Here is a 23572-nt window from a genome sequence, read left to right as displayed (position 1 = left end):
CGGAGTCAAACTTTTTTCAGCGGGGGTCGCGAGTTGGGGGTCGACTTATAATCGGCAATATACGGTACCTTTATTTTCACTTGACCTATATATGCCAAAACCTCAAATATTGCAAAAACTTAAATATTTTGGGATAGAAAATGTTTATTTCAGTTCACAATGGAGAAACATCTTTTTGTTGATGGAAATATTTTTCTCGCCACCGACAATTTAGCCATCATACAATGCAGGATACTGGCCGCCGCGGTGGCTCAGTGGTTACGGTGCTCGGCTGCTGACCCGAAAGACGCGGGTTCGATCCTGGCCGCGGCGGTCGAATTTCGATGCAGGCGAAATTCTAGAGGCCCGTGTACTGTGCGATGTCAGTGCACGTTAAAGAACCCCAGGTGGTGAAAATTTCCGGAGCCCTTCACTACGGCGTCTCTCATAGCCTGAGTCGCTTTGGTACGTTAAACCCCTTAAACCAACCTACCAACCAATGCAGGATACTAAGCAAATTCTATAGCTGTCACATCTGGTAAAACTTCAGCACATTTTGCGCTGACTTTAGAAACACATTTCTCATACGCGCGCTGGTTTCCTGTGATAGCGCAAAAAAAAAATTGTTTTCCTTGCAGAATTTCAATGTACTTGATGGGGTCGAATGTCAAAAATGGTGTGCGGAGATTATTAGCTTATCTTTCTGAACACAGAACACTTCCACAGGAAAAGTTTAGGACCTAGCTCTTACACCCACGCTAGCGGACGCAAGCTTTACACGATAAACTTTTACGAGTTACTGCGCAAAAAAGTGGCATCCTAGAACATTAGGCCTATATGGGCTAAGAGAAAGTAAACCCAGTCGAATTCAAACTGTCGTGCACAAATTTCTATGGCACTATGCCATACCATGTCATTCATTAGACCACCTTGGACAGCATCTCATAGCAGAAAAGAAGTAAAGCATATCACAAAGCTCAGCACCACTGCCTCATTGCATCCTGCCACTGCCATGACAAGCAGGAACTTCTAGAATACGGTAGACTTGAAGTACTTCAAACTGCAAGGAGCAAGAGACCTTTGTTTTAATTTTGAGAAGTGCACCTTGATACCAAGATCAAATGTGATTCGCCTTATGGATATCTGCGCTTACAAATAGTATTTTGGACCTTTTTGCTCAATGCCAACATAGCTATAAGTATTATTAGAGCATGAAATATAAGTAAAAGGTACTAATTTTCTTATTCAATCACAGTCCCCAACTGGGTGTGTGGTTGAAAAAGTTATCAGTAATGCGCTGGTTTCCCAGTAGAGTAATACCACAATAATTGGCCGTTTAAAACGCCCGGTTTATCCAAAAGTTCAATTATCGAGTGGCCTCTGAAAACGGTACCAAAAATCACGTCGTATCGCAGAATTTATTTGGTTAAAAAGTAGCCACAGGTCATCTGCTTCTGAGTGAAAACTGCACGACAATGTGAATTTTTCTCTGTTCCGTCAACTGTCCCAAACTGATAACGGCCTCCGCGACTTCTGTAGTGATGCGGCGCGGCTCGTTGCGACCTTTGATGAGTGACAGCGTCCACATGAGGAGGCTTCACCGCACAAACGACGAACTACACGTAACGGGCTCACCGTTTCGGCTCATACAGAGATCCATGCGAACGGAAGTGAGGGGAGCACACAAACTAGCACCAAGACTGCGATATGGCTTCTAAAAAAAGAAAATAAAAAGACCAGCAACAGCCAACAGGCCAGTAAGCGGCCGAAACGGAGCACAGCCAGGCTTGGCTGACTGATGCACTATCGATAGCCGCTGTCGCTGCAGACTGTCAGCGATGCTCAGAAAACGAAACCACGCGGCGGCAAGACCCTTTGATCGTCATCACGAGTGCCGTTTCCTGTACTTCAGAGCTTGCACGGGCAGCGCATTGTGCCACGCAATTGAAGTTAAGGTGACTGTATAGTTGAATACAACTCAAGCATAAAGCGACGAATGCCCTTCAAAGGACCCCTTCAGTCTATGTCGCACCGGTCGATTCTTCCCATCGCCCCTTGACAGATCCCCTTGCACATGCTAGCATGAAATTGCAGGGGGCTGCAGATGAAAGGGGAATAACCGCGGCTTACTTGGATTAAACGCGGCGTCTTGAGAATCGGTCGACGCCATTAGCTGGAGCTAGACATGCTTTGAGGGACATCTGTCAGTTCGTTCTTGTGTTGTATCCGACTATATATAAAATGGTTGAGGTGTACAAAGCGTCTGTTGAAAGCTGCCTCCAAACCGTTCTGATGTCACGCAGGGCGCTGCGCATAGAGGAAAGGTAAAACCTGCTCATCAAGGGTCATTATAGGGTAGGGCGTAGAGTTAGTGTGTAGGCACCCTTCGGGAGCAAGAGCTGCGCGTAGGTCCGCCATATTGCTCTTCCAAGCATCTAAGTCATGAGGAAAAGCAGCAGCTCTTACATTCAAGGGTGCTTGGTGCATTGGTCAGAGCGGTTGGCAGCTAAGTCAGATTAGTTTTGGCTGCCGAACTTGTTTTATTCTAGTCCATATACCTTTGCACGGAATTACGCAGCTGATTCCGTGAAACGACTGGACTCTCGCCCTCTCTCTGAGGAAACTCTTCTGGGCGCCAGGACGAGACGTTCTGATTGGTGCCGTGTGACAAAGGCCCTGCTCAACTTTTTCTGTGAAACAGGCCTGGATACTCGTCTGTGACCGCCTGTGCACAACCTACATGGTTAATGACATGTGTCGGTGTTTGTATTGCTGACACCAGTTTTATGAGTTTTATGTGCGTCTACTCACCGCGATGCGAGTGCCAGCCAGTGTGGTGTGTGTGGTGTGTGTGTGAGTAGACATCACCCTAGAAACTTATTGTATTATGCCATCATCAGCCTTCATTCGCACTTTCCTTTTCCTCCTCTTCCCTTTCCCCTGTGTGGAGTAGCAGGCCAGGGCCATGTTACCACCGGCCGACCTCTCCACCTTTCCCTCATTAAAATTCCTTTCTCTCTCTCTACGCAGCTGATTAGTAATAAGTAGGCTGCAAAAAAAAAAGTCTATGAGTTGTGAAAAAAATGGGTAGCATTATCTAATGTAAACGGTACAATTCTGGAATCTTTTTTTCGTTTTTAGAGTTCCAGAAACGACATTAAATTGCTTTCTTTTCACACGAAAACAACTTTTCATTGAACACGTGGACTCGGACACAAGGAAATACTGCAAAGCGCGAGAAGAGTACGTGGACCAGTGAAATTTTCAGCAGCAGTCTAGTGCTCAACGATGTTCAGGTGCCGGCTTCTCCGCACTGCACGGATACTTTTGGACCACGTATCGCGTCTGACGAGTTGAGGTGCGAGCTGCGCAGGGACTACAAACTCGAAACTTTCGCTCCCGTAGGGAGCCCACAGAGTAACTGGGGCTAGCGCATCTAGGGCTGGGGCAAGCGTAGTAATTGAGGCTAGCGCAGTGACTGGGGCTAGCGTAGTAAAGGGCTAGCGCATCTGTGCATTCTGTGCGCAAACTGCCCACCGCAGCAGGTGGCGGCTGAAGTAATGATTTCTCGGGAAGAGCAAACCTAGCAAGCAAGAAGATGAAACTCAGGAGGGAGCGTGACGCTGCGAGTCAGTCCCTAATGTTTTAGTGTTGGTATGCTTTAGTGTGCGCATCTGCGCGGTCAATGGCGCGGGCGCCTGCAGCAAGGAGGTTCTTTTGCAGTCAGTTTGCTGCGCAGGCCCGCGCGTGCGCGCGGGCAGCGGTGACGGATATCACCGCAGGCTATGACGTGGGGGCCTACTCCCTCCTTTTTACTTTTTATTTCTTTATTTATACAAAATAACTACAGCGCCCCCACTGGGGCATTTTGTAGGGGGAAACATCATAAAAGCAACAGATAAAAGACAGTAATTGAGGCAAATGATGCAATATACTGAGAAAACCGATGGACTATAGGAGCAAAGGCAAAAATGAAAAGAACGTTGCAGAAACAAAAACACGCCCGCGACTAGGCTTCAAGATTATAGCCGGACAATCCCTCTTGAGCTTTTTATTTTCACCATGGTGGCAAGCCCCACCGGTGGCTGTTTCAAGCCACCAGGGCAGTGCGCACAGCTACAGCACAGCTCAAAGGAACACTAAAGTTGAATACTAAGTCAGTCTGGACCAACAGGGTAGGGTCACCTGATAGCAAATATATCTGTTTTTACCGAAAACACGCTTTTATAAGCCAGAAAAATGCGTAAAGCGAGCTACACATGGCGCAGCCACCGGACGATTTGCAACTTGCTAATGGCTTCGTCTCGATTATTAGCGAGTTTTAGATAGGGTACAATAGGCAGACTCTATCGGTTAGGGGCATAAGGGAATAGCGAGACGCCAGTGCGCATGCGTGGAACGATAAACCGGGGGAAGTTATTTTTCTGCGCATGCGCACTGGCACCCTGCTATTTCCCTATTTCACCTAACCGGCAGTCTCCCTATTCTAAAACTCGCTGTCGATTGATGCCGGTTTTCTTCCGCTGCCGAGCTACACCTGCCGCTGCCACACGCGGCTTCAGGGACTCTGGATTCAGGGATGTCTTCGCTACTGTCTTTTCGGAAAGGATATTTCAGTATATATGGCCAGGCTGGCTGGTTTTGCTGTGTACGCTGTAGGATCTATCTGTGCCTACTTTAGTCATATATACTGCACAAAATCTAGATATTTCACGGTATAATAGCACTTAGTTTTATTGCTTGACTTGTTATGTCTTAACCTGTGCTGCCGTGGTCTTCTTGTGGTCCCGTTAGTTAGGTACAATATGTTCGTAATGCACTCACTGAACCAGTGCAGTCTTATTTTGGCATTATTTTGGCTGCTCCTATTTTGGCATTATTGTTTAATCGTTGAATTGTAGAGTGGCTAGACAAAAACTGTAAGTCTGCTTCAGCAGCAGAGACTATCTGGCGAACGACGAGGACAAAGAAGAAACATACTTCGTGCCGTTCGGTCAAGCCTATAGTACACCTCGCCGAAAAATTGAACAAGTCAAGGGCTCTCCCAGTCAACCATCGCCGGTAAGTTACAGCGAAGGCAAAGTTCCTGAGCTGTCCAGTACAGCGAACAAGAGCTGCGGTGGCAAGAAAGCTGCCAGGAAGACGAACGCGATGAAGAACGGCGGCCGTGGGAGCCGCCCAGACATCGAACAGCCCCCGTCTAAGACATCTCCAGATGATTTTTCGCAGCGAGAAGAGTCCGTAAAGGGGAGCAAAAAAGCTCGCAGCGGCAAGCGGAAGTCACGAAGGAAGGATAAAGCCATCGCCCAAGATCAAACGGCTACAACGAACGCCGACGCTCGCCCGGCAATCAAGGACAGTGCACTGAAGTCCACGGTAGAGGAGTCGCAAACGGGGAAGCGTTCTTCAAAAGGTACCAGGTCACCTTCCGTCGAAAGCCAAAGAAACGGCGAGATCACAGTGGGAAGAGAAGCATCCTCGACAGTTACTTCTCTTGCGCAGCCGTCTTCTGCAGACAAGGCAGACGAGAATTTTGTACAGCCAGATAAAGCCATCAAGCCGAAAACAGACTGCACTAAGACCCCTGTACCCGACGATTCGTCGCATTCAGACAAACAAACGGGTCTAAAAACTTTAGACACTGCTTTCTTGCTGACCTCCAGCATTACTCGTGCCCCGTCGCACGTCCAAGAGCCTTTAGACTCGGAGGACGACGGCAAAACCAGAGAACGCACCAGCGAATTGCATGGACGAGTCATGAAATCCTTCGCTCAAGAGGCAGGCGTCGGCCAGGAGGCAAGAAACGCGGCGCCAGCGGAAGAGAATGCGCCCAAGAAGGAGGGACTGGAAGGCGGGGCGACGAGCCTGCAAGCGCGGTCGGCTGTTGGAAGTGTCTCGCTGTCCGAGTGCGACGCAGCTCGTGATCAGCCAGCTGGGACATCGCTGAAGTCGACGCGAGATGAGCAGTCTCTGCGTTCTAGCAGCGTCTTCGGGCCTCCACTGGGTAAGCCGTTCTACGGACGTGGCGCGATCCGTGGGGGTGATTTTAGGGCATATCTAAAGTGAGCCAATACCATAGATGTATTCTGCAAGCGTACCACAAGTACTATCAGGCTGGGTAGGCGGTGCTTTCTGGTGACCGCCTGTCCTCCTAAAAAAAAAATTACCGACGATTACGTTACTTCCTAATGCGAAATTTGAGCGCAGCAAATAAGCTGTTTCACCTTTTCGATAGTGAGTCAACCCCAGCTGCGGAGTTGGTTTCAGGGACAACGCCGCCGATGCCGACACAAACAATATGATACCCTCGCTTCCGCAGCGCTAAGAACCAGGTCTAGCCGTGGGAAGGTGGTCACGTATTCGTCGACGTGCCGGGGCCTACGTGAAATAACCGGCGCGTCGGCAACTGAAGAGCACCCTATCCGCCACACAAGAACAGGGGGGGGGGACCCTTTCCTCCTCTTTCTGCATGGCGGCGACGGTGTTCTATGCAGTCACGTTATCTTGACTCTCTAGCGGCGTCAGCGGCATCCAGCGGTATCAGTCGGTCGTTATCAGTCGGTCGCTGCTAGCGCTGGGGGGATGAAAGGGGGGCGGAGCTGGTTACGAGGCCGACGACGACGCGAAACCCAGGAACGGACGCCAAAGAGCTGCGCTCTAAAATGAGAAATCTATCTAGACTACGAACTCAGTCGATTATTATACCGACTGCGGAATCCGCACACTCCATGAACCACCTCATACACACTCGGGCTACCCTTCCTATATGGTTTTGTTGCAAAGTTCAGGCGACATGCCAGTGTTACGTCCACGAAGCCTATCGCTTGACCGCGGCCTTTGCCATAGATCGCTCCTACCTTCTTCGGCAGTATAGACGAAATCTGGCCATATATCTAGCAGTGGGGCGGAAACGAAACAGGGAAAGAGAGAACGGCGGTAATATCGCTGCACTTGCAGCTATATTTTTGTTTTAAATACACAGAAGCCTTATTCGCGCATTTTTTAAATGACGCGCTCACATTGCCCGACGTCATTATGGTGTGCGTACAATACGTAGATAATTGCGGCATGAAACACATTGACAGAACTGCAGCACACGAAAGAGTGCTGTCAGCAATGCATCGTTGACATCGACAGCAGCAGCATCTGAAGGCAAATGATTTCAGTGAGTAAAAACTTTCGGAAAATATAACTATACTGGAAGACAGTGTTGTTGCATTTATGCTCTCGTACCATATGCAGGGTGCTTCAGCGAAGCCCACCAGTGATTATTAAAAATAGGCATTTTGAGTTTCATAAGAATCGCTTCTGTGGCATCTGTGACGGCAGCGTCAGAAAACAGGGGATCATGTTAATAAGTAAGCTAGGCGCCTGTTTTAAATAAATTTGTAGTTTGCCTGTTATATTCTTATAGGCATAACATCACAAGCGAAAGTACGAGACATCAGGAGAAGAACAACACAGGACAACGCGTTGTCCTGTGTTCTCCTGGTGTCTCGTACTTTCGCTGGTGAAGCTATGTCTGATGTACACCAACTAGCCCACATGGGTACCTTGTTATAGTCTGATAAGATTTTTTTTTTTGAAAAATGCAATGGATTGAAGTTAGTAGCGCCCCCTTTAAAATAGGGTGGTGGCAGTTGCCACCAAGCTCGGCTATTCCTTTCCCTTGTACTTCTTCAACGAATCCGTGAAACTTAACAGTATTATATAGAAATTAACCATTGTTAAAAAAGAATTTTTATCCTGAACTCACGTCACTGCCCTGCTTTTGAGCCACAAATCTGATAATCGCTTTTTGATAATTAGTACTCCAATTTCATTCAATTATCTATGGTATCTTGAAATCCTAGGGCCTCAGGGAGAGTGACAGCCTGCGTCCCATCGAGATAGCTAATGCCACATTCTACTATCAGATTTGCATTTAGTTCTGCAGATTTACCACACGGTGGACATGTGTCATATTAATGGTTAGATTTCCTTTTGAAGCTTGGCGTTCTGGAACACCCTGGTGCAGCTTCAAAGAGTGGGGCGCTGCCTGTTGAATTATCACGATCCTCAGACGAAAGGATTCCTTCCACATTTGCTTTTTACACTTTCTATATATTTCTACAGTCTGCTTCTTTTCCGATGAATTAATGCAGTTCTGACCTCTTGAGTTTTTGTTACTTGCAGTAAGTTATCCGTCCTTGTTTCTTGGATGCTTACTTTTTAGTTGCCTGGTCCTTTTCCGCCAGTGCGAGCCAATGCTGTTTTTTTGGTGCATAAGTATTTAACGCTTTATAAGGCGCAAGCTATATGCGTCTTACATGCGTAAAAATCGCAAAATTGCCTTAGAATGAGCCCAGAAATAATACCAAAATAATACCGGATACCGGTGTCTTAGAAATAAAAACTAGTTGGAAGTTTGCGCTCTGACCTATCCTCACGTCTCTTTCGTTTTCTTCAATCCCTTTGCGCAATTTTATTCCATTAATTTCTGTTAAGAACCAACTCGCCCAGACGAAAGTGCTTATTGAGCCGCTACTGTGCATGCGCAACTGGCGAGCGCGGCGGCGGCACCTCTGAGTCACCCGCGCAGCGACGGCCGCGGCTCGCCAGCTGTGCGCCGTGTGACGTCACTGCTGCTCGCGCATGCGCGGTATGGCCTTTCGTCAGCTCCGCGAAATTGCTCGGCGACTAGCGTAGTGTTGCTTTCGCAACAAAATTCGTCCTGGTCCGTGGTACGAACTCGCGACTACTGCTTCACCGGAGCAGTTGCTCTACCAATTGAGCTAACCGGGATGGCTAGCTTATGGTAGGGCGAGAGCGAATTGATCAGTAACGTGAAGTGGGAACTGTGTTGGTCAAATGTTTAGGGGAAACCCTCCAGGTGGAGTATATTTGTAATAAGGAAGTAATTACTCATTGTTATCCACCCGAGCGCAGCGATACGGCTACAAATGAAAGCTATACAGCTTTCTCAGAAACTTCGCAGTTAAAGCAAAATTCGTCCTGGTCCGGGGTCCCCGGAGCATGTTGACGGCCTAATCCGCACCCTCTACAAGATTGCTCTCGGCCTTCAAGTGTGCACGTTCACGGCCTGCCTGCTCACCCTGATCATTCACAACCACTTTGAAGAACTCCATGACGCTGTCCTTACCTCCCAACGCACTTTTTTGCTCACCTCCTCCACAGGCAGAGCCATTCTCCACCACACTGGCGATCCCCAGGCCTCACAGACATCTGCACTCGCGGGCGTGCTTTTCACTGAGATCCACACCTATCCCAACCTTGACCCTATCCTCCGCCGAATGCACCACGAACATAAAACGGCCAGAAGACAGGCCCGCCTTAGGCATCTTAAACAGTATAGACTGGAAACCACAGACATCCACGTGGATATTACCTCCTATGCCCAGCCACAACCATACGCTTGAGCAGCACTAGACTGCACCAACATTCCATACCTGGCCCCTTCCTTCCGGGCAGTAGACCCTTCCGCCGCTGAAGCCATTGCTATTGCCCTCACCATTAAATTGATTGACGCCCATTCCCACAGCTCACTTATCTACTTGCCGAGCTCACACGATTGGTCGTGTACCAAGGCAAGCTCTCCACATCCTGAGGCATACTCTCCAACAAGGCCATGTCTCCGAAAACAAGAGTCTGGCTGGTAACGTAGGGGCTGATACCTTAGCTCGCGATTCTCCTCAGCGAGTATGGTCTACACTCTGAGCTCTACCCCGTATCCACCGGCTCCGCCGCACGCCCAGACACCTTGCGTCTCAACAGGCACTATAACCTCCACCTCCCACCTCCCAGACACCTTTCGCCTGAAGACTCATACTATCTGCGGCGAGTTCAGATCCTCACATACCCTAATATCCACCACTTCTATGAGTTCAGATCCTCACATACCCTAATCTCCACCACTTCTATCGCCTTCGACCAACACTATACGTAGATGCGTGTCCTTGGTGTAGAGACACCCGTATAATTTCGCCCATATCACATAGACATGTCCACAGAAACTCAACCACTTTAAGCCACCTGATACGACCTTGAAGAAGTGGACGGTGAAGCTGGCCAGCGTCTCCCTGGAATACCAGGAGCCGCTGCTGACCATCGTCAAGTAGTCAGCAGACGCCACTGCCCCACTCCAGGGCCCCACTCGCAACAGCTCCAACAAACACTTTTATCAATGAATGTTTATTCATACATTCTGCTACTGCTGCCCCGCCTAGGTGGTCCCGAGAAGGGCACGTGACACGCGCGTCGCCGAGCGACGGTTGCTTGTCGTTATGACTGCGCGCTCTCCGCTGCCGCGTGGTTTCCAAATGACGTGAGGGGTGGGCTAAATTTGTCACGTGACAGCTACGAGTGTCAGTGCGGTTTACAAAATTTAAAAAACTGGTATGGCTATGATTAAAACGAAATCAGGACTTTAAAAGGCCAGCTGCAAATGTGGAATTAGGATTAGGTGCCTGAAATACCATGATTCACCTAACTTCTTCGCATTATTGATGTTATTATGCTGCAGAAGCCATCTTTATTCCTCGATAAGCTTTCTTTAGAAAAAAAATTACCTGTGCTCACGCGGAAACGCCGCGTATACCTGATCGCGACGTCGAGATGTGTAATAGTGCCTGGAACTTGAAGAGATGTTGTGTCGTAATAAATTTTGTAGAATAATTTACACCCTAATTCTTTAATTCCATGGCTTGGTTTAATGGGGTTTAACATACCAAAGCTACTCAGGCTATGAGGGTCGCCGTAGTGGAGGGCTCCACATTTAATTCTCAACCCTGATTATTTCCAGTTTCGTGAACGCTTCACTGCTGACGTACTAAGCCCCCGCAAGGTAGAACGGCCGTGCGCAGGGCGGCAGAGTTAGGAGTATAAAATTTAACAGCTGTAAACGAATATCAAAACGCGAAGGAGAGCGGTGTAAAACTATGGGATCATCTTAGAACCCAGACACAGGGCGCATGGGGGAAAGGGAGTTCTATCAGTTTTACTTTTTTATTCATTGATACAGAAAGAGGCCAAAAAAAATGGCGATAGAGTAACAGTAGAACTTGAAACGCTGCTGCCAGCATCAGCAATACAATAACTTGAGCACAGTATCAGAACAAACCAAAAATACAATATACAGTAAAAAAGTAGCGTGAAAAATGCAGGAAAAGAATAATAGACAATACGTTGTGCGAACTGCGTCAGTGGTGGTTGCAAAGCTTCATTGTTAGTGAGGCTCTTCCAATTGGACACATTTCGTGGATGGAATGGGTATTTGATGCAATTATTACTGACACGAAGAGGAGTTAAAGCTAGCTGATGTAGTTTCCGGGTTGCATATCCAAACGAAAAAAAAAGCAATTCGCCGAGTCTGTATTGTCCTTTATTAAATTGTTACATGGGTTTAATTCGGCTAGAACAATTTCGTTCAATTATTCTCGTCAGGCCAGCTTTGATTAAAAGATGCAATACTGATGTATGTCGGTGGTCGTTATATTTTTTGCCGAGAAGCCCTCTTTTGAACCTTGTCTACTTTGAAATGAGAGAGAAATTAAAGAGAACAGGTAACCTGTGTAGAGAGGTGCTATTGCTAAGCGCTGTAGTTTGTGGAGAATAAGCTATCACATTTTCTCGTGCTTTACATCTGGCTACTTTCCCGATTAATCTCCATGGCTGCGTCCAAGAGGGTTCATCGGCAAGGGTGTACTTGGCCCTCCCTTCGCCCTGCGGCATGGAGGCCAACCTCCAGAGCCAGCGCTCCAGCTACCGGCCGTCCCCGGTGGACGCCGTCCTGCTGTTCTTTTGCGCTGCCTGCTCCCTGGCCGTACTCTGGGCTCTGCTCTTCGGCAAGGAAACCCACAGGTAGGACTGCTCGAGTGAAAGTCGACGTCATGCTCCCTGGCGGTAACTGAATAATGTGTCTTTCCAGCGCGTCGCTGTTCCCCGGGCATGGGATTGTAACATATTTCCTGTTTATGCGAACAGAAATTGTCAAGCGGAAATTTCTGATCGAACAAAACGTCTCACGTGTGCAAACGCACTTGTAACGCCCAGAGCATGTTGTGTTGTTCCGTGAGCCAGGATTTTAAAATCGGGTGTCATGCGTAGAGTGAATCAACCGAATGAGAGCCGATTAGGCTAGTCTATCTGGCGTTCCTCCGGTTAGAATGCATATTTGCACTGCGTGTGACTTATGCATGCTCACTTGGTGTGTGCTGCACTGTCAGTGTTTTCGCTGTTTGCCTCCAGTGTTGGGATGAAAAAATGGAGGAGACTTAAGCTTCGCTTTTAAGAGTAGAACGCGGTAGCGTTATCGGACCGCCTCCACTAATCGGTAGCTGCTATCTGCAACCGCAGGGGGAGGGCGGTGAAGGGAAGGAGGGGGGGGGGGGGGGGGGGGGGGGGCTTCGCAGACAAACGGGGTCGCAGCGCCCCTTGACGGACTCCGCGATGGACGGAAAGTTTCCGCCGGAGAGACGAGACACCTTAGACATCGATACATCACTCACACGAATCGAACCGTTAAAATAGGAAACCACCTCAGAAATCGAATTAATCTTGTTGAATTACATAATCGCTAATTAGCATTGTCCTATTTAACAATGCACGCATCAGTGCATGCGTTCAAGACATCTAACCAAGTCAAAGACCACAACCAATCAATCAAAAACTTGGCATGGGCTAGTCGGTGGGTCATCTTAAGTAAAAAAAAAAAACGCAGCGCAAAAATCAGGGACACAAGAGAAGACACAAACAACAGGACTGGCGTTGAACTAACGACTGAAATTTCGGTCATTAGTTCACCGCCAGTCCGGTTGTTTGCCTCTTCTCTTGTGTCCCTGATTTTTGCGCTGCGTTTTCTCTTCTGATTTTTAAGACGTTTTCGATCAATCGAAGCACGCTAGCACCAATTTATGCCCTTCACCCTGGCGGTTCCGCGTGATGACACATTATACTATATATGCAAGATGTTTGACGTAAGACTTTACACAATTTTCAACAATAGGGCTCTTTAGTTAGATGAGCGGTTTTTTCGGTATAACATTGTTAGCGGTGTAATACTATCAGCAAGAAATGAAACGCGATCAAGATTACTTAGCCAGGAACAGAAAAATAAGTTTTTAGACAGGGGAACCTGTGTATGAGCGGAGGCTAATGTCACTTCGAAAGCGCAAATACTATTCTACAGAAGTGTTAATCAACGTTGCTTGTATTTGCTCTCTATAGCAGTTAATATGTGGGGATATTTAGGTTGTTACCTCATTTTTCTTGTTCGCGTTTTATTCGTTGCTGATAGTACATCAGAATACAGCTAAGACGTGTAACTGGCCGGCAGGTTAACTATAATTGAATAGTTAAGTATTACTGGTAGTTTCCTCAATTATTGAGAGACCTGTAGCCCACCGTAAGTAATACCATATGAGCTAAAATCTCGAACTGTTATCATCGGCGCTGTGAACCAACAAACACGCAGCATTTAAAGCACGCGCGAGGAACGATGCGGACGTGCTTGGGCGGGATGTAGGACGTGCTTGGGACGACGCAAACACTTGAAAAAAAAAAAAAGCCAGGTTCGAAAAGTAGTAAGGATAGTTGCCGGGCCAGTTGGTACATGATCACACCGTAAAACAGCGCGCTTACACACTCCATGGCAGCACTTCATGGGCAAGTTTCTACAAGACTCACTTTCTTTGATAGCCATAGAAGATCCGTTCCAGGTCAAGAAGCCTGAAGTAGTCTCCACTTTCCTTCATGGCTCAGACCCGAAAGGAGTGGGTGTATTTTCCATCGATGTAAAGGATATATACTACTCACTACCGCACCCCTCTCTGTTTGCTGTGGTAAGAGAAGGCATTGAAGCACTGGGGAGTGTCCGGTTTCAAAACGCTTGCGGAATCAGCACAGAGAAGTTCCTCGAGGCGATGGCTTTCTACCTAAGGTCAACGTTCATCAGTTTCAATGAAGAACTGTTTGTACAGAAGAAGGGCGTGTGCATAGGATCCTGTGTCGCACCTCTACTCAGCGATCTTCTGCTTGCGAAGGCTGATCGTCGGCTAAAAGAAGCGTTGCTGAACACCAGCGTGATAAGGGTTTTCCGTTTTGTCGACGACTTCCTCGTTGTCTACAAAAAGTCGGATCAGGACCCAGGCAAGGACGTGGAGGCCCTTTTCAAGGTCTTCTCTGAAAGTTTGGGTGAGTTTGAACTCACGAAAGAACTGCCTGACGAAGGCCAACTTCAGTACCTTGACCTACGGTTGTTCTCGAGTGAAGACCATCTGTGTTGGTGCTATGCTCCGAGGTCTAAGAAATGCCTTCTGCCTTACTCGTCCGCGCATACGAAGCTTGTCAAACGAGCAATAGCTTTGGGCGCCTTGAACAATGCCCTCAAAAGATCGTGCCATCACCGACAGCAAGCTAGCATGGAATCTCAGCTGAAACGTCTACGCGAAGCGGGTTTCCCGGATGCCCTCATTTCAGGGATCGGCTTCAAGCTCCTGAAGGATCTCCGCCTATCTAGCCTCCCGATGAGGCCACGCAAAGAAAGAGAGAAGATGGCTGTTATGCCGTATCTGCACGGGATCAGCCACTCGTTGAAGAAGATAGTAGGGCGTGCTGGAGTGAACTTGGTCCTAACCGCACCCAGAAAGCTCAATATGCTTTGCAGAATGGTGAATGAAGATGCCCCAAAACCAGCGCGGTGCAGTAAGAAACATGAAAAAATGTTCACCACCTGTGACACGGAGATAATCTACGAGATACCGCTGTGATGCGGCGCATCTTATGTGGGCCAAAGTGGACGCTGCAGAAACGACCGTCTACGAGAGCACGCCATTAACATCCGCACGGGATACGGCAGCACGCTGGCAAAACACGTATCTGCCTGTCATTGCACACCTAACCTTGGACGAAGCCAGATTTTGAGGCGGTACAATCATCAGCACAAACGTGAACTATATGAAGCATTCATCATAGTCAGGAAAGGCGCGTCATGCGTTAGCACTCCATCGATGGCACTGACAAGAAAAGAGATTAAATATCTTGAATAACCTTTGACGACATGATGCGACAGGAGGATATCTCCTCGCCTTCCTTTGGTTGTTTTTTGTTTTCCTTTCCGGTATTTATTGCGAGCAATGCAATAAACCATGCAGTTGTAAGTTGAGCGCTGTGTGTGTGCGTGTCTTCTTTCTTCGTCCCGTGTAAGCGCGCTGTTTTACGGTGTGATCGAAAAGTAGACACGATTGCGCCTCTTCCTTCTTTTTTCCTTTTTTTCCTCTTGGACCGCTGCGGTGGCCTGGTCGTTTGAGCATCCGCCTCGCATGCCGGAGGTGCGGGGTTCGATTCCCAGTTGCACTGCCTGTCCCTCGGCTTCTGTATGGTGAAATGCTTGGGAAATAAGTCTTTGACGCCACCTTGAGCAAACGAAAATACCTTGTGCCGCGGCGCTCTGGCCACAGACGCCCTTGCGCCATAAAAATTCACTGTCATCATCATAATCTTTTTCTCTTTTTATTACTTTTATTTCCCATTTCTTCACGATTACCAATCCACTATGACGGTGCCGATCACGTTCGTCGACTACAATCGCAAGTACTGATCACGTTACCGTTTAGCAATCACCAACCAAAATTATCGATTACCAATCACCAATCACTGTCTAGGTTACAGTGAGGGTTGGGTTTATGGGGTTTAACGTCCCACAGCGACTAAGGCTATGAGAGAGGCCGTAGTGGAGGGCTGCGGAAATTTCGATCACCTGGGGTTCTTTTACGTGCACTGACATCGCACAGCACACGGGCCTCTAGAATTTCTCCTCCAAAGAAATTCAACCACCGCGGCCGGGATCGAACCCGCGTCTTTCGGGTCAGCAGTGAATGAAATACTAGGCCACTATATGCTCATACACAAACGCACAATTTGTTCAGTGCAATGAAGCACCACAACATCACCTTTTAGTTCCGTTCAATTTCTGAATGCGAATTAGCATATATATACCGGGTGTTTCATCGAACAGTTTCAAAAATATTCAGAAGTAGGGTTTTTGGGGTAAAAATATGGCTTTTACGGCATAGTACTACCAGTGTTGGCGGACATCAGAAAACCGGTGAATCGTCTTAGGTAGTCAGCTGGTCAACTAATTTTTAATAATTAACTTTTTAACTAGTAGTTCTAGTTGCCTAGTTGCAATTAGAGACTTGTAGCCGGTCGTTAGTAATAGCCATACTAGTTTTTAAAATTTCGAAAACGCGATCACTCTTGGCGCTGTGGCTCGACAAAATTCTGGTTTTTCGACTAGTTACGTGAACTGGAGGGGCTGCTTTGCGTGAATGCTTTCGAAAAAACGTATTTTCGCACAATGCAGCCGGATTTCGTCGTTCCAGAGCGGCGAGGATAATCGCGTTTTCGAAATTCTAAGAAATGATATGGTTATTACTAACGACTGGCAACGAAGCTCTAATTGCAACTAGGTGCCTTACACTAATAGTTAAAAAGTTAATTATTAAAAATTAGCTATCCAGCTGACTACTTAAGACGATTCACCGTTACCTGGTGCCCGCCAACACTGGTAATACTACGCCACAAAAGCTACATTTTCGCCCTAAACAGCCTACTTTCAAAAATAATAATAGATAGGCTTTTGGGTACGAATATGGCTTTTGCGGGACAGTATTACCAGTGTTGGCTGACACCAGAAAAATGGTAAATCGTTTTTAGTAGTAAGCTGGTTAACAAATTTTTAATAATTAACTTCTTAACTAGTCGACTTAGACGCCTAGTTGCAATTAGAGATTTATACCCGGTCTTTAGTTACAGCCGTATCAGTTTTTAGAAATTAGAAAGCGCGATTACCCTTGGCGCTGTGTCTGCATATACGCTATTGCGTAAAAAAGCCGTTGCTGTGCTGACCTACACGCTGGCTAGGCGCTCTTGGCCGGTTTCTAGTCTTGTCTGGCCCACTTCAGTGGTCTGAGAAAGACGCTCCTTGCCGCTGCTTGGCTCCACACTAGCCGAATGTTTCGATGCTGCTGAACAAACTCCTTACTCTAGTAGTGCTAAGCACAATTGTGTTCGACGACATACGCACCACACCTTAAGTCATCGGCGGCGTTATGAAACCAGACTTCAGAGACGGAAGATGCTACCCCCTATGCAAGACACCTAAGGTGGTCAAGACACTAACGCTCTTCGGGTTTATTTGTTGACCACGTCTAGGTTTCAACTGCAGAGAAAGCGGAAAAAGGGGGGGGGGGCAATTAAGATCCGCTTTCAGGATATGACGCGATAACGTTAATGAGTGCATGCTCATATACGTGGAATTAGCCATTTTTAACTTTACATTCATATGTCCATGTGTCCATGGGAGTCCTCATACCACTCCTTGTGCAATGGTTCTAGGCTTAAGGGATGCGCCACTGCCCCGCGATGACAGTTGCTGCCACCGGTGGGGCTTGTGCGACCAAAGTTGATCTCCCCGAGCAACCTCTCGCGATCAACCATTCATTTTTCTGCCACTTTCCTTTGTGGTTAGCTTTCCCATATTCCGGAGGGGAGGTTCTGCCGAGCCCACAAGGTCACGTGGCCAAGGTTGCCTACCTAGGCTGCTTCTCCGGGGGTGGCTGCATGGACCACCCTACGCCACCCTATTTTCTGCACAGATGGGCCTTTAACGTTATCGCGTGAAAAGCGCGTGTAGTTGCGGACGTGCTCGTTAAGCTTCTTCCTGTGTACTAGAGCCAAAAGAAAGGCTCGCACACATCTTTACAGCTTTCTTTGTATGGCGTGCTTTTGAAGTAGGGCAATATAAAGGAAAACTTACGCAGAGATCAGGACCGCGGCGGCAGCATATAGATTTTTGAGCTTCTGCCTCTCATGCGGGGGGTGTGATCCCTTATGTCGCTGGGTACCCATCGGTAATACAAAGGGTACGAGCTCTACCCTGGCCCGAGGCTCGGCCCCATTGGGATGGCATGCTTGAAAGACGGTTCTTCTACCCCGTCGTGAGTGCTTAAAAACTCGTTGTCCCATGGCACTGTTTACTCACAGATGCCCTTGCGTCATAAATATACATCATCATCTCCATAATATGACAGATCAGGTATTTGGTTATCTCGTCTACAGATTCCCGGCTTGCAGTAACGCCGCGCACTCGTCATTTCGCGCATCAAGACCGAAACCGTCAAAGAAACAAGCATGCACAATGAAAGCGATGAAACATTTCGAATTTTCTACTGCAGAGGAATGACTGCTGATGTACTATCAGCGTCAAATAATATGTGAGCAGCCTGGCGCGTGGCCAAAGGTCTAGTTTACTCCGTCTGCCGGTCGTCATCAGATATGGGCGCGCTCATCCGGTCTGCGATAGTTTTGTGTCTGTTTTCTTTGACGTTCGTTTTCTCGATTTGCCACTGTAGAGCAACATTTATACTTTCCACCGATCGCAACTTGTGCAGCGCGGTTTCGTTGGCGGCAGCGGCTGTAGGCCGCGTTGATGGAAGCGAGCGCTCTCAGCACCCCTGCCTGCAGCTCTTTGACTTTGCTTAGAACCACGGTGCAAGAATACTATATTATTCTTACACCGTGCTTAGAACTGTAATCGCCCTGTTATCAGCGTCTGGCTGCGATGCGAACCGTGAGAAAGACCGATCGGGTTACGGTCCGTGTCCAACGTGGCCGTCGCTGAATCGCTTGGTTCTGGCGGTGAGCAGAATTTTTTTCACCGTTTCTCCGCCAAAAATGTGGCGCTCCAGTGGGAAAGCGAGAAAACGACTGTAGAAAAAAGAAGCAAAACAATCGCAAACTGAATGAGCCCGCCTATCTTTGATGACGACAAGCAGACGGAGTAGCATCCATACCTTTGGCCATGCGCACTCCGCTGTTTGCATTTCACTTGACGCTGGTAGTACCTGCCCTCTAAACTATGAAAAGGCTCATTTCTCGGCTTCAATGAAACTACCCCACAGTATTGCGGTCGTCCCCCCCCCCCCCTCCCCACACACACACACGCAAAAAAAAAAGGGGCGCATCTTTTGTTCTATCACTATTCTCATGCTGCTCACAATACGGCCTAAAAGAACATTAAACACTGGTTACATAGTTGCCAGCTACCTGGATTACGTTCTCCGGTCGACGAGCACTGGCAGTGATACGAAATTATCTGGTTTAACTTCCACAGGGAACGGTGGTGACTGTGTAATTTGCAGCAGAGAAATTGCTTGCACGGATTTTTTTAATTCCTTACAGTGGTGCGTGTCATACCTGCTTAGTGCGCGTTTGACGCAATTGCAACCATTTCCCACTAAGTACTCGGGACTCGCCTTATTCTTATCAAATTTTACACGTTTTATATGCTGGCTTTTGTGCGCAGTGTCGCAAATAACGACTCTCTTTTTTCCAGGATGACGCCTCTTGCCTCTAAGAACCTCATTGCTTTGGAGAACTTGGAAAAGTTTTGCGAGAGCTCCAGTTGCCGGAGTGCCGTGAAAGAGATGGCTGCATCGGCGGACCTGTCATTCGATCCGTGCAATGATTTGCAGAGTTTCGCTTGCGGTCGCTGGTGCGCTGTTCCGACCGCTCCAGCCGCCACGTACTGGCTGGAGCAGAGACGCCGCTACGTGGCCGCCGTGGACACCAGCGTGCTATCTATCCGGCGCCGAGCTGTGTTCACCGGCCAGCCGTTCTACTACATGAGCGCATTCTACGCGTCCTGTATCGGCGTGCTCGGAAGCAGAAAGGCCAGTATCGCAGACTCCTGGACCGCTGCCGACATCGATGTCCAGCGCTGGATGAACGCCAGCGACTTCATATCGGTCTTCACGCTCATGATTGACTTTGCCACGCGTGTCGGACTGACGACCGTCTACAAGGTAGTCTCGACCGGCAACAAGTCGTTCGACGTTTCGACGGGAAGTGCGATCGCCCCGGCCGATGAGGGTGGACTGCTGAGGCGGATGCTCGTCGAGGAGGCGGCAACCGAGCTGCTGGTTGACGCGGAGTCCCTGCACGACAAGATCCGGGACATCGATGACGCTGTCCGAGACGCGATTCGAAAGGCGAACCAGAGTGGCTCCTATTCCGTGATCCCGTGTGGTTACTTCAACAGCAACAAGTCGCGCGTGTGGTGCGAATTTTTAAGCCGCAATCACCTAAGCACTTCCAGGGTACACATGAACAGCCCAGAAGCTGTTCGCGCCATCTTGGACGTCCTGACCGCCGCTGAATTGGCAGCGGCGAAGGTGTATCTTATGCTCGTTCCAGTAGCACCGTTCATGGTGTTCGAGCACACGGTTCGCCCCGTGCGTAAGCGCCTGAGTGACAGCGCACGAAAGGAGATATGCGTGGAGGTCATTGGCGCGCGGGTCACACAGGCCTATCGGCTGTGGGTGAAGACGCGCGTCCTGGAATACGGAACTACCGCAGACGTGTTACAAACGGTGGCAGATATTCGCCAAGCATCCAGGGTGACCTTCAAGCGATTCAGTGGAGTGGTCGATGAGCGTGATATAGAAAGGAACCTGGGATGGGCGGACGGTAAGCAAGACATTACTTTGTTGCCACGCATGGTCATTTAGACAGTATACCTAAGTTCCCATTCTAGAAGTCCTTTCGAAGAAGTTGATCGGTTATTCTCCTTTGTAAGGTTTGTGGGATAATTCATCGGATAATTTTAACCAACCGGGATTCTTTAAAGCACACTGACTTCTCACAGTGCACGGGTCTGTAGCGTTTCGTCTCCATCGAAATGCGACCGCCGCAGTCTGAATTGAACCCGCTTCTTATCCAGCTACTTGTTCTCCAGTTACTTTGTCCAGCTACTTGTCCTCGGAAAAAAATTTGGGGGACACGTATGGTCCTCCTGTAAATGCATAACTCAACAACGTTAATGGGTCCCGTTAGCGGTTCTTCTTGCCCTCGCAGACACTGACACTATTTCCTCTGTAACTGTCGGAATCGTTGTGTGAATGACCACGCGACATACATATAGAGCCTCGCTTTAACCAATCGCTACGAACATGCCTGCGTAGCCTAGAGTTCACGTGTCTGACTCGAAATCCAAGGGCTTGGAATTTCATTCCAGACTAATTACCCCAATTTTCTTATAAGCGTAGGGCATGTGCTTTATGACGTTTGATTTACATTGCGACCTTGTAATCACCAGTTTTGTAATGTTTCAATCACTTTTCAAACCCGCCGATATACCTGTTACGTAGCCTTGTTTTCGACCAAGCCGTAATTCTGACTCACGAGGACGACAACGCCGAAATTCCTGCACCATGGTGGTCTTACGCTATCGCGTAAAAATTGATTGTCTGGCTTTTTCTAGCTATATTGATTTTTTCCGACAGCAAAACACACTTTTGCCACCGTGGAAGGTAAATTCTTCCCTGCAATTAATTTAAACTCGTGACGTTCTTGCCGTAAAGGAAGAGTTGCTACCGTTTTGATGTAAATGACAGTGCACCACGGCCTCCGGGATCTGCGTCTAAAAATTGGCGTAGACGCACAGGTCCCACCTGCGCAATCGGCCACTGATGGCGACACCTGTACTGGTCTTTTCAGCTTATACAATCTTCGTTCTTAGCAGAGAGTGTCGCCTGTTTGCTATTAAAACAATGTACCATGGGGATGCAGCTCCGTTTCTCTTTATCCTCAGTGTTCCTTTCAGGGATGAAAAAACTTGCATCAGCGCCAGCTATGATTGCGTCTGTGGGGGCTCCAAATTAGAATTTAGCTTCCTTCAAGCCCTGCTCCGACGGATGATATGATATAGGCGCCTCGGGTTTTGCGCCTATTTCAAATTTGTTACACCTTTTCAAAGGTCTCAGCTTGAGGCATCTATTAAGCTCGCCTCCCCCCTCCTGCACTCCACTTTGCACAACCCTGTACACGTTCATACCTCATAGTTCTAAACACTCAGTGCCACGTCTGATCCTGGCTGCGGCGGCTGCTATTTGATAGAGGCGAAGTGCTGCAAAGCTCACGTACTCAGACCACCGTCCAATTTAGAAGAGCCCAAGCTGGCCGATTGTGTTTTCGAGGCTTTCACAGTGGCGTGTCTTGTGACCATGCCGTTAGTGTACGGGCACGCGAAATTGTGTCTCTCCTTTGTTTTCTAGCTGTCGGGAACGAGAGCTCTGCAGCCCTCCTTCCGCTGCCCGAGTACGGAGACGACTTCATCGCGAACATCATACTGCTTGCCCGACGCGGAGCCTTCAACATGTCGGGCGCACTGGCCGATGTCGCGCTCTTGGCTGCGCACAGCATCGACGCCGGCAGCTGCTCCCGACAATCGCCTGCCGCGGTGGCCGCCGGTGCGGCCGGGGTTCCCGGCGACTACGTGACGCAGCTCGTTCCCGACGCCTACTACAGCGACGCGCGCGAAAAGCTCCTCAACTACGCCACCGTGGGTGTCCTTGTAGCTATGGACGTCTTCGACGCGGCCTCTTCATCTATTGGAGTCGAAGCTTATGCGGCCTGCTTGGCTGACTACGTGAGCTCTCGCCTCGGTGTAACCCTTAGCGCGGTGAGTGCACTAGGGCTAACTTGTTGTCGCTTGGGCAGCCCAGGTTTTTGATCCTACTACCGCACCCACCGAAACGCAGCTGACACAGTGGTCTATTTGCCACGGTGTTGAACTGCTGGCCAGAAGTTCGATCTGGATTTACGCGGGGGTGTTTGGTTTGGTTTATAGGGTCTAACGTCCCAAAGAGGCTCAGGCTACTGGAGACGTTGTTTTGGAGGGCTCCAGATAATTTCGACAAGCTGGGGTTCTTAAACGTGCACGCAACAATTTTGATTATGATGATGAGCGTGATGAAAATTCTTTGTGGCTCTCATCTACAGCAAGAGCGTCTTCCCGTGCTGCGGACATCCTGGGCCCTGGAGACAGCGCATAAGGCGGCGGCCATCCGCGACCCGGGCGGTGTCAGCGGTGCACTGAAGACGAGGCTGTTCGTCATGCGTTTCCTGCGGACTCTCTGCGGCGAAGAGGTGCATGTGGCGAAGCTGTCTCGGCTGGCTCTCATGACGCTGCCTCTGTACTCAAAGGCGTTCAACTGCTCTGAGGTCCCTGCACACAACTGCTGACAGTTGGCCGCGTGGAGGCGCAGAGCTTACGGACTAACACGACACAATGTTGGTTCAAAAAGGGTGCACAGATATGAAGATAGCCTTTTTATTGAACGCAGTTGACTAATAATGCGGTGCTGTTAATACAATAACTTCGGCGCATCGATACGCCGAAGAAGAGAAAGGTGCTTTGATATTGAGCCAATTGCGCAGTGACGTTGAATTAAAATAATAGCACACCGAAACTAGAATTTCCACCAGGTGTCTAATCTCTGCAGAACAAAGGAAGAAACACAGCAAACACAGTTATTTTATTTAGGCTTGGAGGTGGCTTGCGACAGAGTTACGAGGCTTTGCAAGTGGACGACTACTAAACTAAATGGTCTTGTGGTCTTGTCTTGACCGCCACGTGAAGCTGCTTCTGACCTTTACTTCTCTCGAGAATACCATGAACAGGTCGGGCGCTCTCCGTGTTTGTAGCGTTATCCCCAGAGTTCTTGACAACGCTATTAACGATCGTAGCTAGCAC

General features: G+C 48.6%; 1 protein-coding gene across 1 annotated transcript in view; it reads left to right on the top strand.

Annotated features, from left to right (window-relative positions):
* The window catches only part of LOC149363124 (uncharacterized), a 33646-nt gene extending 10585 nt beyond the window's left edge, over window positions 1-23061 (top strand). The window contains exons 2-5 of the mRNA XM_089569894.1: window positions 11661-11838; window positions 19373-20505; window positions 22092-22498; window positions 22819-23061. Coding sequence (XP_089426020.1) covers window positions 11708-11838; window positions 19373-20505; window positions 22092-22498; window positions 22819-23061 — 1914 coding nt within the window. The 5' untranslated portion in view covers window positions 11661-11707. The remainder of the gene's footprint in view (window positions 1-11660; window positions 11839-19372; window positions 20506-22091; window positions 22499-22818) is intronic.
* Window positions 23062-23572: the final 511 nt, after the last annotated feature.

The sequence above is a fragment of the Amblyomma mixtum genome, chromosome 2 (assembly GCF_055824585.1).
Source record: "Amblyomma mixtum isolate Tamu chromosome 2, ASM5582458v1, whole genome shotgun sequence".
NCBI lineage: Eukaryota > Metazoa > Arthropoda > Arachnida > Ixodida > Ixodidae > Amblyomma > Amblyomma mixtum.
This window is presented reverse-complemented; position numbering and strand designations above follow the sequence as displayed.